General features: G+C 33.0%; 2 protein-coding genes across 3 annotated transcripts; one reads left to right on the top strand and one right to left on the bottom strand.

Annotated features, from left to right (window-relative positions):
- Positions 1-684: 684 nt before the first annotated feature.
- Positions 685-2,895, bottom strand: LOC112016195 (uncharacterized). The gene is made up of 5 exons (XM_024048719.2): positions 2,635-2,895; positions 2,354-2,537; positions 1,819-2,025; positions 1,118-1,309; positions 685-1,037 (listed from the first exon to the last, which is right to left on the bottom strand). Exons 1-5 carry the CDS (start codon positions 2,715-2,717, stop codon positions 900-902), a joined length of 804 nt encoding a protein of 267 aa, XP_023904487.1. The 5' UTR covers positions 2,718-2,895; the 3' UTR covers positions 685-899.
- A 14,983-nt stretch (positions 2,896-17,878) lies between these two features.
- LOC112016187 (uncharacterized) lies at positions 17,879-22,726 on the top strand. Of its 2 annotated transcripts, XM_065766042.1 has the most exons (8): positions 17,879-18,008; positions 18,147-18,231; positions 18,341-18,386; positions 18,476-18,574; positions 20,535-20,603; positions 20,691-21,039; positions 21,163-21,311; positions 21,629-22,726. In XM_065766042.1, the coding sequence occupies exons 4-8, from the start codon at positions 18,509-18,511 to the stop codon at positions 22,481-22,483; spliced, it is 1,488 nt and encodes a 495-aa protein (XP_065622114.1). In that variant the 5' UTR covers positions 17,879-18,008; positions 18,147-18,231; positions 18,341-18,386; positions 18,476-18,508; the 3' UTR covers positions 22,484-22,726. The 2 variants fall into 2 exon arrangements, with proteins under 2 accessions (XP_065622114.1, XP_065622115.1); XM_065766043.1 differs by lacking the exons at positions 17,879-18,008; positions 18,147-18,231; positions 18,341-18,386 and having other exon boundaries at positions 18,516-18,630.
- Positions 22,727-23,435: the final 709 nt, after the last annotated feature.

The following is a 23,435-nucleotide window of genomic DNA, read 5'->3' as shown; positions in this document are numbered from 1 at the left end:
TTGCTATTTGCTAGTTTATGTCTTGGTTTATTTTATGAATGTCTGTGTTTCTATAATTACAATTGACTGTAATGAGGTATATATATATCAATTGTTTCATTCTAGGGAATGGTTAGTTTCTTCAGTTTCCCCAAAACCATATTCATAAAATTTGGATAATTCCAAAAATTTCTTTTGTTTTAGACCAATTTACACATGAATTGATAATTTTTATATTTATTACAGTGTCTAATCTTTGAAAATGGTAATTTAGAGGTAGGCATTTTTCTTTTGCTCAGCAAAGAAAAAAAATATTGCTTTTCTTTCTCTATTTTATCTTCATATTCTGTGTTACTCTGGGTACCTCTAATAACTTCCAGATTCACATATTCCAATCAAATGGTGCCCATGCCATTAGTTTGTCAGTAATGGCAGAGACTATCAAATGCACCCACATTTACGGAACAGTTTGTATCCCCAGAACAGTGATGGCTAAATTGGATTACTGCATTTATGCAATTCATTTTCATTGTTCAAGTTTCTGGTTTCTTGGTGCAAAAAATTCCTACCATAGACACAATCAATCAGCTTGTCTGCTTGACTGGGTGTTTCCATATGTGCAATTCCCCTAGGGTTCCCCCCCACCAACCCCACCCTGCAGAAAAGGCACTTCCATGGCTAAGTTTCTGAACACGAGATCCATGATTGATTGTCTTCTAATTTGATTATTGTTAGTAGTTAATTGCCTTCTTAATTTGATTATTGGTTTTGGGAGTATGTTATGATATAAATATGCCTATGTTAGGCCTTTATTTATGTATTTACAAAATACATCAACAAAGTGGCTTGTTGCATACATGTGAGTATATAGATGGGCAATCTCTTATTCAGGCGCTGGCTTTCAGTTGCATTCTCTCCATTTATGACTTCAGCCTCTGAATTTGGTAATTTACAGTTTTTTCCTTCCATGTGTCCTTGTCAAGATGCATCTCATAAAAGCTAACTTCCTCACTGGCTTTTATGGTTAATGCGGCAGTGCTCCTAGTGCCATAAAGTCCCTGTACATCAGAAGATAGAGGGATGAGTAAAACTTAGAAATTCCCTGTGTGGGAATTGTATATTAGCTAACAATATTTACCAGTGGGGTGTCAACTTCAACGAATATGGAGCTTAGGTTGAACTCCCAGTCTAGGGAACAAATATGAGGTAATTTGCTTTCATCAGCTTTAACTGTGTCCCTCATTAGCTTCTCAACCATCTCCTTCAAAGGTATCTCACCCTTGCCATGTTTAGCAAGCCGTTCCTTAAAACTCAGTCCTAAGCGTTGAGCCTGAAGAATTTAAAAAAGAAAAAGGCAAAAGTTGATTGTTTATTTGGTTATACATGTTATTTTAGGGTTAAACAATGTAGTATGCAGGATGATACTCTGGCTCTGCTGGATGACTCTGCTGACATATACTGAGCCAGATATAGGAAGTGTTCTTTTGTTCTGATGTGTTGGAGATTAAGAATGAAACACGTTGCAAATCTTATTTTCAAACCATGCTATAAGAAACAACAATCCATGGTACGTAGGGAAGAAATATCTTCATATTTAAGCTACATTATTTGTGTTGTTTAGCTTATTGAGGCTTCTTAAATCATTCGTCATTTTCTGCATAACTTGTGTTTTAAGTTGCCTAAACTACATTGAATTTTTTTTCTTCTTCTTGTCTTGTCCATCCTATAATGTTATTATAAAAAATGCTAATCCTAGTAGCCAATTTGGCAGTATGTATTTTTCCTTTTCCATTGTGTTTGTTCTATTTTGAATAAAAAGAGTACATGTTCTGTTCTAACCTTATGCCATGGGGAGTCAAGCTTTGCATTTGAAAGCACGTGAATGCCCGGAGAAACCTCCTGCATGAGAGTGGGTTCTCCTTTCGGCCTGTTGGAGACATAAAACATGGTTTTGGAAGAGGTATCAGCCACAATAAGGTTGAATCCATTGTATTGATGGGCCTCTTTAATCAGTTCCGCTGCAAACTCCTTGGGAGTCTTTGTGCTCTGCAATCATTACATGTTAGAAATAAAAAGTGAACCAACTACGAAATTGAGTCAATAACAAAGGGGCAGCCTAGTTTTTTCCCCTTGAGTGAATGTCAAGAAGTCGGAATTTACTATTTAGCAATTTCCCTTTGTAAGAAGTGGATAAGGATTCCTTGTTTTACAGTCAAGATTAGTAGATAAAATGACTAGTTATTAGGTTTATTTAGCGGTAGGAGTATCTTTTGTTTTATTACACCCAAAACTCCTAAATCCAAAACTTTGGAGCATGTTATGGATTCTTAACAGACTAATCACAAGTCACAACGAAGGTCGGCCACATGTATACCTCTAAGAAAAGCACAGGCAGGTCTCCACGACTCTTTGCCTCGGGGAGAGTATGAAGCTCCAACACGTTTGTTATAAAAGCCACCCTCCCTCCTCTTGAACAAGCCAACCATGTGCCTCCTGCAACCTCATCTCTGCCTCCTAGTATCTCACAACCTTCCCACCAAGCCAATGGTTCTGTAGGCCTTCAAGCACACAAAAAATACCGATCTCATTATACTAATATTTAAACCAAAGTATAGAAAGAAAAATAAAATGACAAATCAAAATTAATAAGCTTGCCTGTTGTGATATTCATCTCTATTTTGCAAGAGAAGAAAGGGGTATAGCGGGTGGGCTAGCCAAGCAAACGCAGCTATACACATTGTTCTAAACTATGAAGCTTATTCTGAGTTTTGATAGAGTTTGAAAGCTTGGCCTTTAGTCACTAGACTCACTACCGAAACTGAAGAAACCTTCTGGTGTTATAAGAATGTGGAAGAAGTTAACGTTCACTTGACCATCAACTGATTTTGCATGCGTTTCGGCTTTAACCACAATTACACGTTGTACTGACTTTATAGGCTATTGAATTAGGTACTGCCGCATCTCTGAGTTATTGTGGTTTATACTTTATACAAAACAAGTGGCCATGGCCTGTTCAAAAATTCTCATACGTAGGACAGTCTAAAACCATTTTACCCTTTATAAAATAAAAATCTACAAATTAAAAATACTCCGAAATCATCTACAAGGCAAGTATTTGACTTTTGTTAGATCAAGTTGCATGTAGTATAATTTTAAACATTTTTTTTTTTTATCACTTGATAACTTTTAAAGAATTAATATTTTGAAAATTCCATTATTAAATTATATGTTCTCTATATTCGTAACACAAATGTCAAATATCACGTAAATAGGATATTATTTACTATTTGATCTATAAACTTATCATTTATGCAGATTTTTAAAATATAAAAACTTAAAAATTAAACTTTTCATAGATGAGATAGCTATTAGTTTCCATCATCTTGAAATTTTACAAGTATGAAATGTATAATAATCAATAAGAGGAAAGTGTAGTCTAAATTGTGGATTTGTCAAAATTTGCATTTAACAAAAAATATATATTAAAGATATAATATTGTTTAAAGTTTTAAAAGATGTAATATACTATTGTCAGTTTTTTTAAAACATTCTTTTCCCTCTTCTCATGTATGTGTTAAAATATTGTATTCTAAAAAAATATTCCTATATTTTATACTTAAATGCAATTAACAACATCGGAAGCGATAAATTAATCCTTTGGTGATATTCAAAGGTACTTGATCAACAACCGTGATATCAAACTAATATCCTCAAATTAGTTTAATTATTAATATATCCTCAAATTTCGTATGTTATACGTATTAATATATCCTCAAATTAGTTTAAGTATTAATTAAATGCAATCGACAACCGTGATCAACTCCGTATGTTATACGTGTAAATTATTAATATATCCTCAAATTCAATGCCTATTAAGATAAGGGTAAAGGGTTGCCCCAGCCGGGTTTAACCTAGTTTTGTTTTTGGATGATAACTGATAAGCATTAAAAGGAAACCGCAAAACCGGTGATGGACTTGGTGAGTAAAGTAGGCATTCACTTTCAGAAACCAGAGGCGCCGACACTAAAATATTTGATGCGTCCAGAGTTATCCAAGCTGCCATTTTTGTAATCCGAGTGTTGATGTATGGTTTTTTGGACGCCATGAAATGGTTGTCTCGATTATAAAGTGATTCTTAAACCCCAAAAAAAAAAAAAAAAAAAAACCTTGATTTTCGTAAAAAAAAAAAAAAAAATTGCGTCCTAGTTATCGGTTTGGCAAAAATTATTTTTGTTAACTTATTTTACTATTTAACTTATTTTTGTTACTATATATGAGTCCCACTGCACTTTTTAGTACTATTCATAAGTTCAATTGTACTATTTCAGCTAACTTTTATTTTTATTTACAGTACTTTCAGCAAAATAAATTTTAGTTTCAGTAAAATAAACGGATTCTAAACGAACCTAGAAAGTAAATTCAAAATAATTTTTTTAATAAATGTAATCTATGCAACTTTCTGGATATATTATTGATGTGGGAAGTAGAAGGAAAATTTTATTTTTAATGACATTGTCTCAATGGTCATGATGCCAACTCAATACCAACCTTACGTGCTGGTACATTGTGGCTTTCTTTTATTTGGTGTCGACTCCAAACAACCCTAGGTGTTAACTACTGAATTCTCTATCTTCTTCTATTTTTCCTGTTCTTTAATTTTATGTTGCATTGTTTTAATTCATCTTGTGTAAATTGCCATACTCTTAACACATTATATTGATTTATTTTCTAATTTACTTTGAGTAAGCAAATTACATGTCTAATTTTTTATTTTTTTAGATTAATTTCTTAAGTTGATTGATATGCAATGAATTGAGTTTATATTTATTTATTATTTATCAGTATATATTATTATTTATATAATTAATTTTTCTTCCACACGTGTCTTAATAACTTTTAATCTATCTTCGTCCTTGAGTTGAAATCATTACTCGGCCCGATGGCCCTTATAGTAAATTTAAGCATAGAAAGTTAATCCTATTAATTAATGGGAAATGCGAACGAGTGCTTTTAGGACACTGGTTAATAATTCATTTAAAGAAAGTTTGTATGGGAAATGAAAAAAAAATTAATTAATATTTTGACATTTTTTTTATTTTCCATAAAAGTAATATCAAAACTTTCCTTAAATAAATTATTAACAAGTGTCCTAAGGGCACTCGTTAGTATTTTCCTTAATCAATTAATTAATGACCCTTCATTACCATGCATTTAATTTTGAAGTGCTCATATTAAGTGTGCACTTGGATTTTTTTTATTAAAATTGATTTGATTATTTGATAATAAAAAAATGGATAAAAATTGCACTTAAAAATTAATTATCCACGGGAATAAAAATTGCACTTAAAATTTTTAATTTTTTTAAAAATAGATACATAAATAAAGAAGCTACTAAACTTAATAAATAAATAAAATCACTAATTCATACTCACAACTAAATTGAAAAATCCATCCATGCACAGGTCTTCATTTGGTTCAATATCCTAATAATTTCTTCCCCAACTAAACGGTGCTACGGTTGCTTTAATTAATTAATTGTTTGGATACGTTCAAAGCACACAGTTGATACAAATTTACACGTACAAGCCAATCGGTAAGCTTTCATATGAAATGCAGTACTGCGTCATGATGTGATGTGACAACTTCATTTTGCTATGGTTCATGCAAATCCATTTCTTTTTAATTTTTTATTTACAACACACAATATAACATATATATGTAGGTTTTAGTCTAAGTTATACCTAACAGATTATAGTCTAAGTTATCCCTAATATAACTTTTGTTAATGTTATTGGATATAAAGATTCTTCACTTAGTAATACTGTGACCTGTTTTCCTTAATTAAATGAATCAATGTTCGAAAGCTCATCTTTTATCATTGTAACTATAGATTTTTTTTTTTTTTTAATGTGTATTTTGACAAGTCTGCAGTTATATTATATTTTGCCAAATATCCTCTGTTTTTGTGAAATTTTAAAATTTTTAATTAAAAAAATATACATAAAAAATAGTTTTATTGATCAAATAGTAAATACTAGCATTCAAAATAATACAAAATTTGACATACATATTAAGAATAATGAAAATATGCAATTTAATGATAGAAGGGAAATATTCAATTAAGAGCAACCACATCAATGGTTGCAAAAATGTGCAAAATACAAAAAAGTGCCCAATTTTACATATTTTAACCCCAAAAACACTCACATCAGTACTTGTAAAAATGTGCAAATATACATAACTACTTTGCAAATAAATAATAACCGTGCATATATGCATGGTTACTGTGCAAATGATTTTCTTATTCTTTTTTTTCTCTTTCCTTTATCAAACTACTTCTCTTCCTCTACGTCTACAACAACCAGCAGCTTCCCCAATGTCTACAACAACCAAACACGGTAGAATAAGAAGGAAGAAGAAATAATCACCCAAGCACCAAACCCAGTACCATCAACAAACACCACAACCTAGCACAGAAAATTAACCCAAAATCAACAGAAAATTAACCCAAAATCAACGAAAAAGCAATTAGAAAACCCAACTCAAAATCAAGACAAACCCATTGGAAAACCCAACTCAAAATCAATCAAAACTCACCGGAAAACCCAACCCAAAAATAGTCCAAACCCACCAGAAAACCTAGCCTAAACCATACTCAACAGAAAACTCATGTGAAAAGCCCAACAGAGCTGGATTTGCTGCCATCAGGTCTTCCATTGCTACCACTGAATCTTCTATTGCTGTCGTCGGTTGGGGGTGGGAGGCGAAGGGTCGTCGATTAAGGGTGGAAGACAAAGGGTCGATGGTGGAGGAAAAAGGGAGGGTGAAGGAGAGAGGGAGGGCAAAAGCGAGAGGGAGGCTGAATCGGCGGAGGGTTAAGGTGGCAGCGGTGGCGAGTTGGCTTAGCGGCGACGGCTGGCTAAGTGAGGCGGCTGTGAAGGAAAGAGTGAGGGAAAGAGAGAATCAGCTAAGAGAACTATAAAAAAAAAAAAAAAAAAAAAAAAGTGTGGAAAGTGAAAATAATAATAATAAATAGATATTAATAAATAAATAATAAATATAAATAATATTATTTAAGTAGAATAAATTTGTAAAATAGACAAACTGATGTGGGTATTTTGGAAATGTGGTAGTGTAAAATAGAAAAAGTAGGTTTTTAGTGTAAAATAGACCGAAAAATTTGGTCAGACTGATGTGAATGCTCTAAAAGTTATATTGAGTGTTGTAACATTCATAAAAAAATTATGTTAGGTGATCTCTCTCTCTCTCTCTCTCTCTCTCTCTCTCTCTCTCTCTCTCTCTCTCTCTCTCTCTCTCTCTCTCTCTCTCTCTCTCTCTCTCTCTCTCTCTCTCTCTCTCTCTCTATTATCCTCCTTGATTAAAAAGGAAAAAGAAGAGGACCATCTTATAGGAGAAGGGTTAGATTTGATGATTCGCCCACCTTCTTTTATATCTTGATGTGATATAAAAATATCCAAGCCATCCAAACTAATGGCCCGAAAAAGGGCTTCAACTTCAAAAAAAAAGAAAAGAAAAAAGAAATAGAAATAGAGCAAGCACATATAATATCTAACTCGAAATTGGAACTAGACATCCCCCATTAGTTTCATTCCCAATTCATCATAACACTTGATATTAACATATTTATAAATGCCTAGAAAAATATTATATTTGTAAAATATAAATTTAAATGGACTTGTTGCATTTTGTGAAAATATACCGAGTTAGGAGATTGAATCAATTGTCTAAGCCATTTATAATAACTCTTTTAAGTTAAAAACAAATATTCCACATCAACAACTAATATATAATTAGATATCCAAGCCGAAAACATGCTTAAAAATTAAATCAAATATAGTAGTATGTCAATTCAAAGCGACAGATAATTACATTTGCTAATGCCATTTTTTTTTTTTTTTGAGAAACAAACACACACATACAAGAGAGAGGGAAAGGGGTTTTAATACAAAAACACACCACAATTCCACTCAAAAGCCATGATAAGGGAGGGTGGGGTAAGTTATATTACACACAACACACTCTTTTAAATAATATGAAACAATTATCCATTCTTTTTTCTGAGAAACAAACACACAATTTTAATATTTAGGTTGGCTCAGACCAAATGCCACAACACACTCTCTTAAGTAATGTGAAACATTTATCCCCTTTTTTTTTTTTAGGAACAAACATACAATTTTAATATTTAGGTTGGCTCAAACCAAAATGCCACATGTTTTAGAAAAATATACTATAATCGCAAACCTAGCTGCAGGGCATAAAGACTTTTAAAAGGTGTATGCGCTATCATTAAATAATTTAGGTTAGATCGATACGGGGCCAAATCTAATCCATAAAATTTGGAACTTAATAATTGAAACCATTTAATAGTCGTTTAGGTTAGAGGCTAAATAGTTCAAGACCCCAAGAGCAAACTGTGAACTTTATTCTCTATTTGTTGTATAATATTACTCTCACGAACTTTAATTCCTACCAATAATTTCACGTGATGAATAATATGTAACCAATTTTGAGGCTTGTAAATTGCTTGCAATGTCTCATAATGTATTGGAAAACTTTGTTCCCCTAGGCCTTAGGAACTTTTTTTTAATGCTTGGATTAGCACGTCCTTTGTTGAGGAAATTTTGCAGGATAACTGATAGGGACTTGTCATGTTTGAGACTTTGAGCTTGCTTTTATTTGTCTCAATAAACCATTTTCTGGGCTTTTCTCACAATTGGTTCAAAAAAAAGATTTTTTTCTCAGTGTATTAGACATAATTGAACAATGAAAGATGAAATTTGTATAGATCTGAGCCTGTATGATTTAAGAACTGCGGAAGAATAATTGGGTGATGAGGATAGTTTTACTTAATTCTTATTTTCTTTTTGGATTTAGATTTAGATTTTTTTTAAAAAAAAAAGAGTAACTAGTCTGTTATATGAGAGAAAACTTGAGAGGCATGCTTCATAGGACAGACACAAAAAACTCCAGGATTTGGATTTGTCTTTTAATGGGATTAGTGGTTTTATAGTATCAGAAATAAGATTGCTAACGAATTTGTCATATTTTTTTCTTGATTCAAATCATATCAACGGTTCCATTCCCCTAGAAATAGGCAATATGAAGAGTTTGATTGAGTTGAACCTTGGCAATAACAAGATAGTTGGTCAAATCCCCTCCACTTTGGCTTATCGCTCCTTGTTAAACTCCTTATTTTTAAGCCATAACTACTTAACCAGAACTGTTCCCTCTGGCATTAGAGACCTGTCCTTCCTAATTTATGTTAACCTCAGCTACAATAACCTTACGGGCAACATTCGCCTTTTTCTCATTAACAAAGCTCAATTTAACTTGTCATACAATTTTTTGGAGGGTCGAATACTCGAATCCCAGATATTTTCCAAAATTATGCATTCGAACGATTTTTTTGGCAATAAGGATTTATGTGGCGATATCAAAGGTTTTACTCATTGCCCTCCAACCTCTCAAACCATGCTCCAAGTAAAAATTTTGGTTCCCCTTACCATTTTCTTTGCAATTTTACTTATTGGGTATATTTTTCACGCTCAATGTCGGGTTAAGAAAAACACAACCAGAGACAAGGAGTGCAAAAAATGGGGACATGTTCTCAATATGGAATTATGATGGAAAAATTACATATGAAGAGATCATTAAGGTCATAGAGGACTTTGACATTAGATATTGCATTGGAACAGGTGGTTATGGTAGTGTTTACAAAGCACAATTTCCTAGCGGAAAAGTTGTTGCATTGAAAAAAACTTCATCGCTTAGAGGCTAAGGACCCAACTTTTGACAAGAGTTTCAAGAACGAGGTAAAGATGTTAACAGAAATTAGGCATCGAAATATTGTGAAACTTCATGGTTATTGCTTGCATAAACAATGCATGTTTTTGGTTTATTAATACATGGAAAGGGGAAGCTTATTTTGTATCCTAAGCAATGATGTTGAAGCAAATGGAATTGGATTGGACTAAGAGGATGAACATCATCAAATAGGGATGGCAATGGGGTGAGGCGGGGCTGGAGGATGAGATCTTCGTCCTCGCCCCACATGGTTGTTGCCCTTCCCCATCCCCACTAAGAGGATGAACATCATCAAATAGGGATGGCAATGGGGTGAGGCGGGGCTGGAGGATGGGATCTTCGTCCTCGCCCCACATGGTTGTTGCCCTTCCCCATCCCCGCCCCGCCTTGAGGTGCGGGGCAAACTACCTTGCCCCATCCCTGCCCATTGGGGCCCCGTGGGGACCCCCACCCCTAATACAATTATATATATATATATATAATATTTGTTACAATAATATAAATCACAACAAAACAAAATGTTTTAAAATCCAAGCATTTAAATAAACAAAGTATTTAAATAGTCTAATACGTAACAACATAATTCAAAACTACCTAATAGCAAGTGTGGGGCCGAACATATAATGAATCACATCTAGCTTCAAATTGCCTAATACATAATGAAATCCAAGTGTGCCCAAACCTACTGCCTATTGGAAGCATGAAACAATGTTCAAAAAAAAAAAAATTTGAAACAATTGGAATATGATAAGAAACAAACCTACTACCTACTGGAAGCACTACGTGACCATCCTTTTTTCCTTCCAACTGTGCTTCTTCAATAGCTATAAACAAAAATACCAATTTTAGAAAGAAAAAAAGAACCAAAATTTAAATTGAAAAAAATTGATTTAAGAAACACTAAAACAAAAGGAAGATAGTGAATGAGATGAACCTAAAAGCAACGTCTTGGACTTGGAGTGGAGTGGATTCTGGCTTGAAACTTGAAAAACACGTATAGACTATAGAGAAGAGGGATGGGTCAGAAGGCAGCAATAGCAATAGGGTTTTAGAATAAAAAATATTTTATCTCATGTTTTGTACTCTTGTGTTTCACTTTAAATATTAGTGATTTAAGGTTTACTAAGTTTACAATTATAGTCCTTATTAGTGCAGGGCGGGGATAAAAATACTAAACCCATTCCCGCCTCGCCTCGGGGTGTGGGGACAAAATATTGCCCCATCCTTGTCCCACCACCTTTGCAGGGCGGGGAAAACCCGCAAGGGGCAAGGTGGGGCGGAGCAAGGCAGGGCAAAATTGTCATCCCTATCATCAAAAGCATAGCACATGCCTTATCTTACATGCATCATGAATGCGTACTAGTGGTTATTCATCATGATATATCAAGCAACAATATTCTATTGAACTCTGAGCTAGAAACTTTTATCTTTGATTTTGGCACAACTGGACTTCTTGATCCTAATTCCTCCAACCAAACTTTAGTTGTTGGAACCTACGGTTATATTGTACTAGGTGAATTATTGTTTAATTATTATACTTATATCTTATGCCTTTAACACTTATTATTTTTAAAGGTTAGCCACCTAGGACCATCCCAATAACCATGTTGTTTACCTTATTGTTTTTTATATGAATCATGCAAGGTAACAAGCAATCATATAGAGAAATATATTACATTTTGAAATAGTTTTCATTTATTTTTCTAAGCAGAACTGGCATATACTATGGTTGTGGCTTAAAAATGTGATATTGAAATAGGGATGATTTTGCAATTCATTTTGGACATCAAGGAAACCAACTATGGCACAATTTGTTTTCCCCATGATGCTCGCCCAAGTCGATGAGCAGTGAATCCATTTACTAATGAATGGAATTAGATGGAAAATTATTATTTCAATTTACTCCAAACTTTTGAGAAAGTTTCAATTTATGGCATCCGTTCTTGATGATAGCTCTTTATCATCAAACCAAGACACCAATTATTTTTTTATGTAAACGGGGATTGAAACTCAAATCTCTTATTCAACTATCAAAGTCTTTATAAATTAAGCTAACTGGAATTCACAATATCTTTATATAAAAAGCCGCTATGTTGCTACAGTGCTTTGGCACTGTGCACTCAGTGTGTTTGCACTGTGCAAGCATTGTAGTGGCAACAGTACTTTGGTTTCGTGAGTCTTTTTTCTTTTTCTTTTTTTTTCTTTTTTTTATATAAATTTTTCGGTTTGTTTTGTGCTTTTGTTTTTTTGTCTTTCCTTTCTTCTTTATATACAATGCTTTTGGTTTAGTTAACCAGCACTATAACTACAGTCCCTAAAGTTTTTTTTTTTTTTTTTATAAATATTAATGTAAGCTAATATATATATTGTTATACTGATATAACAAATTTCACAATATTTGCATTGTACTTGGTTTCGTGAGCAGCGGCACTGTAGCTAAGGGTTTTTTTTTTTTTTTTTCCTTTAAATATTTATGTAAGCTGGTATATATATTGTTATACTGACGCAACAAATTTCACAATATTTGCACTGTACTTGGTTTTGTGAGCAGTGACACTATAGCTAAGTTTGTTTTTTTTTTTTTTCTTTTCTTTTAGTAATCGGTTTGCGTTTTTTTTTCCTTTAAATATTTATATAAGCTGGTATATATATTGTTATACTAACACAACAAATTTCTATATATAAAAAATGGCAATGCCACTACAGTGCTTTTGCATTGTGCTTGGTTTTGTGAGCAGCAGCATAGTAGCTACAGTGCCTTAAGTTTTTTTTTTTTTTTTTTAAGTAATCGGTTTATGTTTTTTTTTTCTTTTAAATATTTATATAAGCTGGTATATATATTGTTATACTGACACAAAAAATTTCACAATATTTTCACAATTATTGATGTGTACAGTACTTGCTTTGGCATTGTGCATTTGGTTTCATGAGCAGCCAGGTTTTTTTTTTTTTTTAGGTAATTGGTTTGTGTTTTTTCTTTTTTTTTCTTTTAAATATTTATATAAGCTGGTGTATATATTGTTATATTGATACAACAAATTTTATAATATTTTTACAATTATTGACGTGTACAGTGCTTTGGCACTGTACATTTGGCTTCGTGAGTAGCGGCATTATAGCTACAGTACCAAGTTGTACTGTAGTTACAGTGACTTTTTTTTTTTTTTAATATTTATGTAAACTGGCATATCTATTAACTATATAAGAAGAGCCAAAGGTTCATGTATAGTATTTTTTTGGTTTATTCAATTAGTGAGGTGCACTTTTTGTTTGTTTGTTTTTTTTTTTTTTCCTTCAAAGTATGCTAGTTGGTTTAAGCTTTGTTTTGTTTTTGTTTTTGTTTTTTGTTTTTTTTTTAAGATCTTTATATGTTTACTTTGTACTTTCAATGCAAGTTTACATTGTAAATACACAAAAGTGGTTAATATTATACACATTTGCACAAAAAATGGTAAATATTGTACAAATTTTGTAAATGTGTACAAAACTTGCCAATTTTTTTTGTGTCTACAATATAAATTTACATTGTAATTAAGTACAATGTATACATAGAGATATTGTGAAAATGTTGTGACGAATGTGTCAATTCCTTATGGGTCAAAAAAAAAAAATATATATATATATATATATCATACCGAGATCTAGCACAGCTAAAAATGTCGTGACATATTGTTGTTATTACAATATATTCACAATTATTGAGGTGTAAGTTATAGGTCAAAATAAAATAATAAAATATTAGACTGGGATCTGTCACGGTCTTATACGAATGAGATTAACTTTTTATAACATAATTATCAAAATTCTTAAAATTAATGTCTCTTTTGATTAACTTAAATCGCTATGTATTTTAAAAATCGAATTATTTATATCTTTATTTTATAATACAAATAAAATTTAAAATTGATCCTAATCACTACTTTATTTTTTTAATGGCTAGCACGTGCCGCCCTAACTAGTAATTTTAAAAGGGATAATAACATGGGATAATCTCTTTTTCTCATATATATCCACATTTTCAAATCTTCCAATCTAGGAGAATTTCATAATGAAAGTCAAAGTGGGCTGATGGTAGCCTTCTAAAAAAGAAAAAGGAAAAAAGAAAGTGGGCTGATAGAGTGTAAGATTGGTAAAACTAATTGCCACGCATGCTCCAGCACACTTACCACGTTTATTGTTGCTTTGTCCTTTTCCGTTTAAAGGCCCATCCATTATGTAGATATTTTGGGGTATTGCTTATCAGCCCACTTTTGTGCTGGTCAACACGTCTTTATTTTGATATCAAAGTCAATTTGGCCTCTTATTTTATGATTTGATCTTAATACTATATAAAAAAAAATTTGAATATCAACAATAATTAAATATATTTTTGATTCCACATTTAAGAAAATACACGCTCCTAAACATAAAATATTATGCCAATTGTGAGAGTAAATGATCTGAAAACATTTAAAGGCCTATAGGCCCTGCCTGAGGATGATCAAAAGCCCACACATGAGTCAACCTACGTCTGACACGTGGGCTAAGACCGAGGAGAGAAGATGTCAAGACCACTCAGAACGAGACTAAAACTTGGAGTAAGAGGTCCGAGGAAAGGAGGCCAACTAGCCCATCGTCCAAGGAGCTTGATGAGCAAATGTACCTCAGGAGTACCTTATGTAGCCCATTGCACCAGAAAGTAAGGCACTATGAAAGACACTAGAGTCGTGCGAGCAACGAAAAGAGGAAATATCTGGGAAGGTGACTATCACCTCCACATTTAATGCATTGCACCAACTGAACTAGCTGCATTTATGAGGAAAAGACACTTGAACAGTGACTCCACAGCTCACAACTCTCTCTACTACCTCCAAAAGGGTCTTAACGAGACAAGCATCCAATTTATTCCCCTGAGACGTACAGAAGGAAGGTTGAGATGCAATAGAAATGACTATATAATGAAAAGGAACCCCTCTAGAAGAAGGGGATGAGAAAATTTTACAAAGAAAGGAAAGAGAGAGAAATAAAGACCCTATTGTAAAAATATTAGCTTTTACTGTTAATGAACAACCTCTCCTTGGACTTGCCTAATGAACAATTTACATTGAATTTGTGTCTCTTGTGTTTATATTAACTATGTCAATCTAGTTATTCTCAAGCCTGTAATTACTTAGTATTGCAGTTGACTTGGAAAACCTATTCTCTTACAAATTTATTGTGTTGAGCTTAAAGTACTAGGTTCCACTGTTCTAAGTGTTTAGGCCATTTTTCAAGTCTTTACACTCGTCTTTATTCAAGTTTTTTTTTATAATAAAAAATTATTACTGAAATTTGTGTAAATGCAATGATAATATTTTATTTTAACAAAATATTATTATACATGCATGCCATTCATCTACAAATCAGGGCATGTTTGATAGACTGTAACGGTAATTACATAAGAATATGAATAGGTATTACAAGGAATACAAGATGGTGTAATGTAATACTTATTGTTATTAATTTGTTTGGTGACAACATAATAATAGAATTCTAAAGACAATAGAATGAAAGCATTTTGAAACAAACTTAATATATATTTTAGGAAATATCTGACTCATATAATTATATTTTTTTAAAATAATATTTTTTTAAATTTGAAAGTGAGATTAGTTATTTTTTTATGATTTTTTACTTTTATAATTGTTATGTGCATATGGAAAGTTTTCTTATTTGAAAGTATATTAATTTTAGAAATTAATACACTTACTAAGAAATAACTATTACATCCCTTTTAGAGATGAATATGTATTTCTTATTTTAAAAAATAGTTATTTATTATAATAAAAATATAACCAAACTACTGAATGACTAAACTATAGTAATAACTATTGCATTACAATGTCTATTACAGTAAAAAATGAGTGTTATTTTTTTCTATAATTTGGGTAATATATTTTTCTATAAATAGAATATTTTGTTAGTAAAAGAGAGTATAAACATTTTTTTTAAAGAAAGATGAATAGATTTTAACTGTTATATTTACACAAATCCAAAGGAAGAGGAGTGTCGTATTAAACTTTGATAAAAGAAAATGAAGTATAATATAGGAACAAAAGTTTGTTTACAAACTTGATTGTAGCCTACAATTTTGCTCAATATATTTTTACTAGATGTGAATTTAACAAATACACAAATTAAATTTTTTTTAGAGATAAATAGTTATTCTTCATTTTAAAAAACAGTTATTCATAAAGAATAACTATTTATTGTAATAAAAATATAATTAAACTATTGAATAGCTAAACTATAAGAATAACTATTATATTACAGTGTCTATTACAGTAAAAAATTAGTATCATTTTTTCTATAATTTGGGTAGTATATTTTTCTATAAATATAATATTTTGTTAGTAAAAAAGAGTATACATTTTTTTTTTTAAATAAGAAAGAGAAATAGGTTTTAATTGCTATATTTATACAAANAAAAAAAATTAATAATTGAATGGAAAGTTCAAAGTTACATAAAAAAGTTAACTAGTAGCAGAGAAAGTACAGGTGTGGAAAAAAAAACTGGAAAATAATCAAAGAAAAGACAAATTCAAGCTTCTTTTTTTTTTCTTCCAGACATGGGTAGTGCTTGTTTGTCTTTGTGTATAAATATTAATACAGACAATATATAAGAATATAAATTAAATTAGGAAATAAAATTGAAAAAAAAAAGAAAGAAAGAAAAAAAAAAAGTGAAAGGGCACCCAGAAATCAATAAAAATTAAAGAATAATAGTACTAAATAAATTTAGACCGAGTCAAACTCAAAAACTCATCTATCCACTCACCGATTCAACGAGCCCACCAACCCACCAAAAAAGATAAATCTACAAATTTGCGCGCGGAATCCAAAAACAACAAACGGTAACAGAAACAAACAAACACTCGCCTTTTTTTTTCAAAAACGTTTTTTGTTTTTGAGGTTTGAAATAAATAATAAAAATTGAAAATTGATTTATTAATATGCAAAATTGATCAATCACCATTGGATCAGATCCGAGATTGACGGCGGTGATCTTGCGGCGTTTGATGTCGGCCTCGAGATTGTCGTCGAAATTCGAATTCGGGGGGAGATCAGAGCCGTAAGGGTTCAAAGTAAAGGACAAGGAGTTCGGCAACAATGTCGGGTATTGAGGATGAGAATTGAGGCCGTGAAGGAGCTTGAGCTTCTTTTCTTTGCGCTCGTCGTCGTCGTCGTCGCCGCCGCTTCCGTCGTTATCGTCTTCGCCGGAAACAGAGCCAGAGTTAGGGTTCCGGCGAGAGGCGCGACGGCTAGGGTTAGAGCTTAAATTGAAGGAATTAGGGTTTCTTTGTTGATGATGTTGTTGTTGTTGTTGTTGTTTGAGAGAGCGCTTTTGGAGATCTAAGAGAGAAGGGCGACCCTTCTTCTTCTTCTTCGCCTGATTGTTCTGTTGTTGCTGTTGCATCGTCATGGTTGTTCCTGATGATACTTCGCCCATTTTCGTTGCTCTTCTTTTCTTTCTTTTTTTTTTTTTTTTTTTTTTTTATTCTCTTTGCTTTTTCTTTTTCTTTATCTCCAAACGGACCGTTCAAATATTTTTTATTATTTTTTCGGTTAAAAAAAAACTCAATAAGGTGTGTTTGGGGATATTGGGAATTGGGGGATTGGGAGAGTCGGCATGTGTGAATTACGCGACGCGGTGTGAAGGTCATGTGATGTTAACGCTTTGGCACGTGTTGGGTTTGAATAATTTTTATGCTCTTCACACTCAAAAAAAAAAATTTAAAAAATGGTGTGAATCGTATGCTATTTAACTGATCGATTTATAATTTTATTTTTAAGCATAATTTTATACTATAGCAACTTGAAATTTAAATATTTAATTGATAATATAACTATTAAATTTTTATTTTTTAAAACTTTACAAATATGGAAGATATTAAAAGAAAATATAATCCGTGTATTTGTTAAATTCACTTCTAATAAAATATATTAGCGAAACTTTAACCTTAAGCTATAATCAAATTCCCCTAAAAAAAAAAAAAACTTTCCATTCAATTATTAATTTTTTTTTTTTGGTAATAATGACAGAAAGTATTTATCAATTTTATGCAATGATTTTTTTTTTTCTTTTGGGTTTAATTTTCTTTTTGTGGGTATTTTCCACCATTGATATTGGGATTGGTTTTTGCAGGATGAAAAGGTTTGGAAAGCGACAGACACCATTCATGGTATCGAACTGTCAATCAATCTCAGTTCTTTGCTAAAAAGGCATTGTGTGGAATTTTTTTGTAGTGATTGATTTTTCTTTTGTCTTTTGTTACAAATAGTGAGAGTAAATTTAATAATAATGGTCACATTTTTTACAGGGACAGGTTCGCAGGTGGAGTCTGGTCCCACGACACCTTTGCCAGACAAAAAGTTGTTGGTGTTCATCCTTGACAGGCTTCAAAAGTGTGTGTTTTTATTTATTTATATTTATTTACTTTAGCTTCTATGTTTTTTGGGCTTTGAATTTTTTTGGTTTAGGTTTCTAACTGGGTTTGTTTTAACTATGTTGTAGAAAGGACACTCATGGAGTATTCTCGGAGCCTGTGGATCCTGAAGAGGTGATGCGTTTTTACTGGGTAATTTTTGGAGTTCTGTGTGATAGTTGAATACCCTTTTGTTGATTTGTTGTAAATTTGTTTCCTCACAGCTTCCTGATTACCATGACATCGTTGAAAACCCAATGGATTTTGGTACCGTGAGGAAGAAATTAGATGGCGGAGCTTATGCCAACTTGGAACAGTTTGAGGTTGGTTTTAGAAAAGCATTTTCTGCAAACACACACACAAATATGTGTGCGCATGTGTAAGTTGTTTATTTTTCAGATAAGTAAGTTTTGGTGCCAAGGGGAGGTGAAAGGGGAGATTTTTAAAATTTTGAACTAGTGACCTTCACTCTCTTTGTTTTTGGTTTTGGGTGACATTTTATCAGAGTTGCATAAAAGTTAATCTCTGATTTATAATTCAGTTTTGATTATTATGTAGGTCATAGATTTTCTTTTAGTTATTTTATGTTCTTGCCTGTGTTTGTCCACTGAAAACGTGGGCTTGCATGCCTTCGCTCCTCAGTTTGTTTATCAAGTCATGAATTAACAAAACCCCAAAAAAAAAAAAAAAAAAAAATTTCTTGTGACTATGCCTTGTTATAATAGTATCCTTCTTCATGACATGCGAAGAGCCTTGTAGGGTGTAGCTCAACTGGCACTGCTTGGTGTTTCTAGTTGAGACATCCAAAGTCCAAATTGCCCTCCCCCAACCATTGAGTTATCAAAAATATCCTCTATTATGACCTTCAATTTCATGCATTCAGCTCACTTGAAAATTTATTTATTTATTTAAATTTGTTTATTTTTTGGATAAAGACTAGTTTGGATTTTCTAGCATGAAAGAATTGTCAAACACATCATTACTTCAAGAACAGGGCTTCCTATCACGAGTCTTGAAAGTGTTGCTTTTGTACTGTATTATCTTAGAAGCAGTGGGAAAGGAGTAGCAAATAAACAGGCTAAGGAGTTGGAAGAAAGAATCAATTTATTGATCTGTTGATTGTAGTTGTCCCATCAAAGAACTACTCTCGGGTGTAATGATTAAAAGTTATATTAGTTTGCGTCAGAAAGCTCCCCAGGGTAAATGTATATGCGAATTGTAGAAGCCAATACTTAGACTTACCAATGCTAAGAAGTTATGTACTGAGATTAAAAAAATACATCAAATCTGTCAATGTGGATTTGTCTGTTTTCTCTGGGAATGTGATTTGGCAATATACTCTGCTGCCAATAGTGAAATGGGACAAAAAGCATTGAAGAGTTTGTGATGTGTATGTGGACCACTTACTGTATTTGTAGTTTTTGATCTGGGATTTCCTGCAGCATAGTTGATAAGATTGGTTGAATGATCTTTAACAGTCAGTTAATTCTTTGCCAACATATCATGTTTTCTAGGTCATTTTGACATTGATTATTATTGGAATACTGCAAATATACTTCATCTTGTTTTTCTCTAGATTAGTTTTTCAGTTGTGTTCTTTTGGCCTTTAGTTGTTGATTGTTCCTGTAAATTTCTCTAGTAGTAGTTTTCAATGCACTGTAACAAATATTATGTGCTAATTTCAGTGTCTTCAAGAATCATTATTTGGAACAAATTATTGTATATTTTGTTGTATGATTGACGACTGGAAAAAGGAGGAACTAATTCAATTCAACTTTAGGCTGCAAAGACGGCAAAAGGAATCTGCAACTAGGAAACTTAAGGATAACCCACATTTGTTATTTCATTAGAACTTGCTGTATGGCCTTACACTAACTACTGGTAAAATATAAAGTGAAACCTAATTAATATATGAAATGATCCGGGCTCCAGGGATTGCACAGGCTGTCTTAATCAAATGTTCTTGTACATCATGGATCATATAGTCCAACAACTCTGATAACCGGCTACTACTGTTGTAGCTAGTGGTTTTTGTGTAGTATTTTCTAGTGCAAAAATATGATTATAAAATGGCTTTTGTCTGGTATCGGTGAACAAAAGTGCACCGACAACATGGGATTTTGCTGTTTTTTGATTCCAGACATTAAAAATGTAATGAAATGTCCTTGTACCTTAATCCTGTACAACGGGAAGTTAGTTTCCTTTACTCTTGGTTATAGTGAAGACTTGTTTTCTTCGTCAACTCAGCAGAATCTGAAATTCTTTACTAATTAATTTGTGCAGAAAGACGTGCTCCTAATTTGTACAAATGCAATGCAGTACAATGCTCCAGATACTGTATTTTTTAGACAGGTTTGGTCATGTCTGTACTTGTATTCTCATTTCTGGTTGGTTTGGGTTTCTCTTTATTGCATTATTAAAAGTTTACTGTTTTCTTAGGCACGTTCTATGCAAGAGTTGGCAAAAAAGGACTTTGAAAATTTGAGGCAAGAGAGTGATGATAATGAGCCACAACCCAAAGTTGTTCGGAGAGGCAGGCCTCCAGGCAAGAACCTGAAGAAGTCCCTTAGTGGATCTCCCTATGAGCTTGTTTGTCCAGAGCCTTCCCCAGATGCAACTCTTGCATCAGGAGGAGGTAATGCAGGGAGTTCCAATACTTACAATTTAAGAAAAGGGTTAACTTCATACAAGTCCCCTCCTGTTGATGCATTGGTCAGGGCCTCCCATGGGTCTTTGAACAGTGAAACAGGCACTAGTTGGTGGTCTGAATGGGAGAATGAATTTCCAGGTAAGTTTTGAATTGGTTTTTATTGCTTTATAAATATACATGATACACCATCTATTCTTCTCTAATGTTTCAAAATTCTAGCTTTTCTGTCAATTGCCAAGCTAATTTTCTCTTGGATTGCAGCTTCTGTTTTGAAAAGTGTATTGAAGTACGGGAAGAAGCAATTTGCAGTAGATGAGAATAGGCGTGACACCTATCAGCATTCCTTGGATTCTGGGCATGGGCCATCTGTCTTGGCCACCCTCGAAGGAGAATTGAAGCAACTGATGGCGGTATGTACAAGGGTTTGTTGTTTTTTCTTTCTTTATTTTTCGTGTCCTTGCTGCTGGGGAAAAGGGGGGGGTGCAAATGTCTTTTTCTGAATGCTATAGCAAAATTTGATTGCTGAAAAGAGCATGAAGTTGGCAAGTTTTTGGCTTTGTATATTGCGAAGATGGTCTGATTGCCACTTGTACCCCAAAAAAAAAAACAATAAGAAGAAAGAATGACATTTACTTGTCTCAATTTAATGTGTGATTGTTGTTTGTGGACCTGCCTTATATTATTGCCTGTTTGTAACAATTTTTTCTAATGTAAATGTCTAAATCAGGTAGGTCTACACTTCGAGCATGGTTATGCAAGAAGCCTAACTCGATTTGCTGCAGGCCTTGGACCTGTAGTGTGGAAGATTGCTTCTCAGAAAATTGAAAGGGTTTTGCCCGCTGGACTCAAGTTTGGTCCTGGATGGGTAGGAGAAAATGAGGCACCAAAGCAGCAACAGTCTTTATTTAATGAGGAGAAATTTTCAGATGGCTCAATACCAGATAATGATACAAGCAAGGCATTACATCACCGCACATCCAGCTTAAACACTGTTGTTGCAAATGGATTCTTGTCGCAAGGTCAAGAAGACTTTGAAAGTACAGACATAGATTCCCATTGTGAGTTGATTTCACTGAACAGCAGCATTGGTGGGCTAAAATCCGTGCCTCCTTTTCGGGTTCAGCAGAAACCCATAATTACCACTGATATCAATGGCTTAAATGATGGTTTTGGGTCTGATTTTTCATCCCAAATTAGGATGGTTAGACTTGCCTCATTAACCGGAACATCTGATTCTGATTATACTTCAGTGCGTTCTCAAATGCCTGGCATAAATTCAAGTGGCAAGACTACCATGTACCAAGTGACCCAAAATGATATCGAATCGAATGAAGCCAGGTTCTCTGAAATTGCGAGAACAGACTCTGGAAATCTATTAGGCCTGGGCTCTGGCCTCAAGTCGCATGGAACATCACAAGTACCTGATGGGCAAGCATCTTGGCAGAGATTGTCAATGCACCATAAGCATGATTCTTTTCCGTTTCCTCCTGATCTAAATGTAAGATTTCGGCAAACGGGTTCACCTAGTTCTAGTGTCCAGATTGGTTCACCTCAGCAGCCAGATTTAGCATTGCAGCTCTGAGGATGGGTTGGTTATTTTTTTCTGTCAATTGCTCTGGGAGTTGGAGCTCCCAAAAATATAGAGAAATAAATTGCCGTGCCATCTGATGAGGGTGGTTCCATCATGGGTGTCTCAAGGAGTCATTACAGACTGACTATGGAGAATTTTTGTATAGATTAATATATCCAATTTTTAGGTTTAAGTGATAGGGGATCATATTTGTCACAAATTAATCCAACATCGAGATACTTTTTAAGATTCTTACGCCGAATCTTATGTTTGGTGTGTAAATACGTAAAGGTACTCAATTATCAGAATAATTTTTATCTTAAAAAAACGATACTGTTCTCAGACAATTCTAAAAATCCATTTTTATCAGAAAATTCTTGAAACCATTTTGTTAAAATTTGGAACACTTTAGAATGCAATAATCTAAACCACCAACATACATTCACCTTGAAGCTAATCATCAAAAGAAAATTCCAAATCAACGTTCATTTCATTCACACTTAAGGCAAAGAACCAAAGAAAAACGTGGACCAATAATCACCCGTGACTACAAAGAAGGAACTTTAGTACTCCTAGGGTCTAAGAATGGGTCTTGCACTCCCAAGATTTTTTTCTCCAAGCTCAAGAAGTTACTACAAAGTTTTCAAAATCATGAATTTATTTCATTGACACCACTCACCAAGACAGTAAAAGACATCAAGCAAACAAAATTGAAAAATAATTAAACAAAATCCTCTAGATCAAAGCAACCCATAAACCAAATGATTTTTTTCTCTAAAAAGAGCACTAGCATCATGTGTGCTAAATGTTAAAATTTAGCATATTAAACACAAAAAATCACCTTCATATGATATGTCAAATACTAAATTTATTTGACATTTGCTACAATAGAATCCTAAATAATAGAAGTGCACGGACAAGTATGCTATAAATATTTTGACTACATTTTATTCATACTTTTTTT

The sequence above is a fragment of the Quercus suber genome, unplaced genomic scaffold (assembly GCF_002906115.3).
Source record: "Quercus suber isolate HL8 unplaced genomic scaffold, Cork oak 2.0 scaffold_676, whole genome shotgun sequence".
NCBI lineage: Eukaryota > Viridiplantae > Streptophyta > Magnoliopsida > Fagales > Fagaceae > Quercus > Quercus suber.
This window is presented reverse-complemented; position numbering and strand designations above follow the sequence as displayed.

Excerpts from the sequence above, each read along its gene's own strand:
- LOC112016195 (XM_024048719.2), bottom strand. The coding sequence starts at position 2,717 with ATGTGTATAGCTGCGTTTGCTTGGCTAGCCCACCCGCTATACCCCTTT. Across the intron at positions 1,310-1,818 it reads TTGACTCCCCATGGCATAAG|GCTCAACGCTTAGGACTGAG; the intron begins GTTAGAACAGAA and ends TAAATTCTTCAG. Across the intron at positions 1,038-1,117 it reads TTGAAGTTGACACCCCACTG|GGACTTTATGGCACTAGGAG; the intron begins GTAAATATTGTT and ends TCTGATGTACAG.
- LOC112016187 (XM_065766042.1), top strand. The coding sequence starts at position 18,509 with ATGGATTTTGGTACCGTGAGGAAGAAATTAGATGGCGGAGCTTATGCC. Across the intron at positions 20,604-20,690 it reads ATACTGTATTTTTTAGACAG|GCACGTTCTATGCAAGAGTT; the intron begins GTTTGGTCATGT and ends CTGTTTTCTTAG. Across the intron at positions 21,312-21,628 it reads AATTGAAGCAACTGATGGCG|GTAGGTCTACACTTCGAGCA; the intron begins GTATGTACAAGG and ends TGTCTAAATCAG.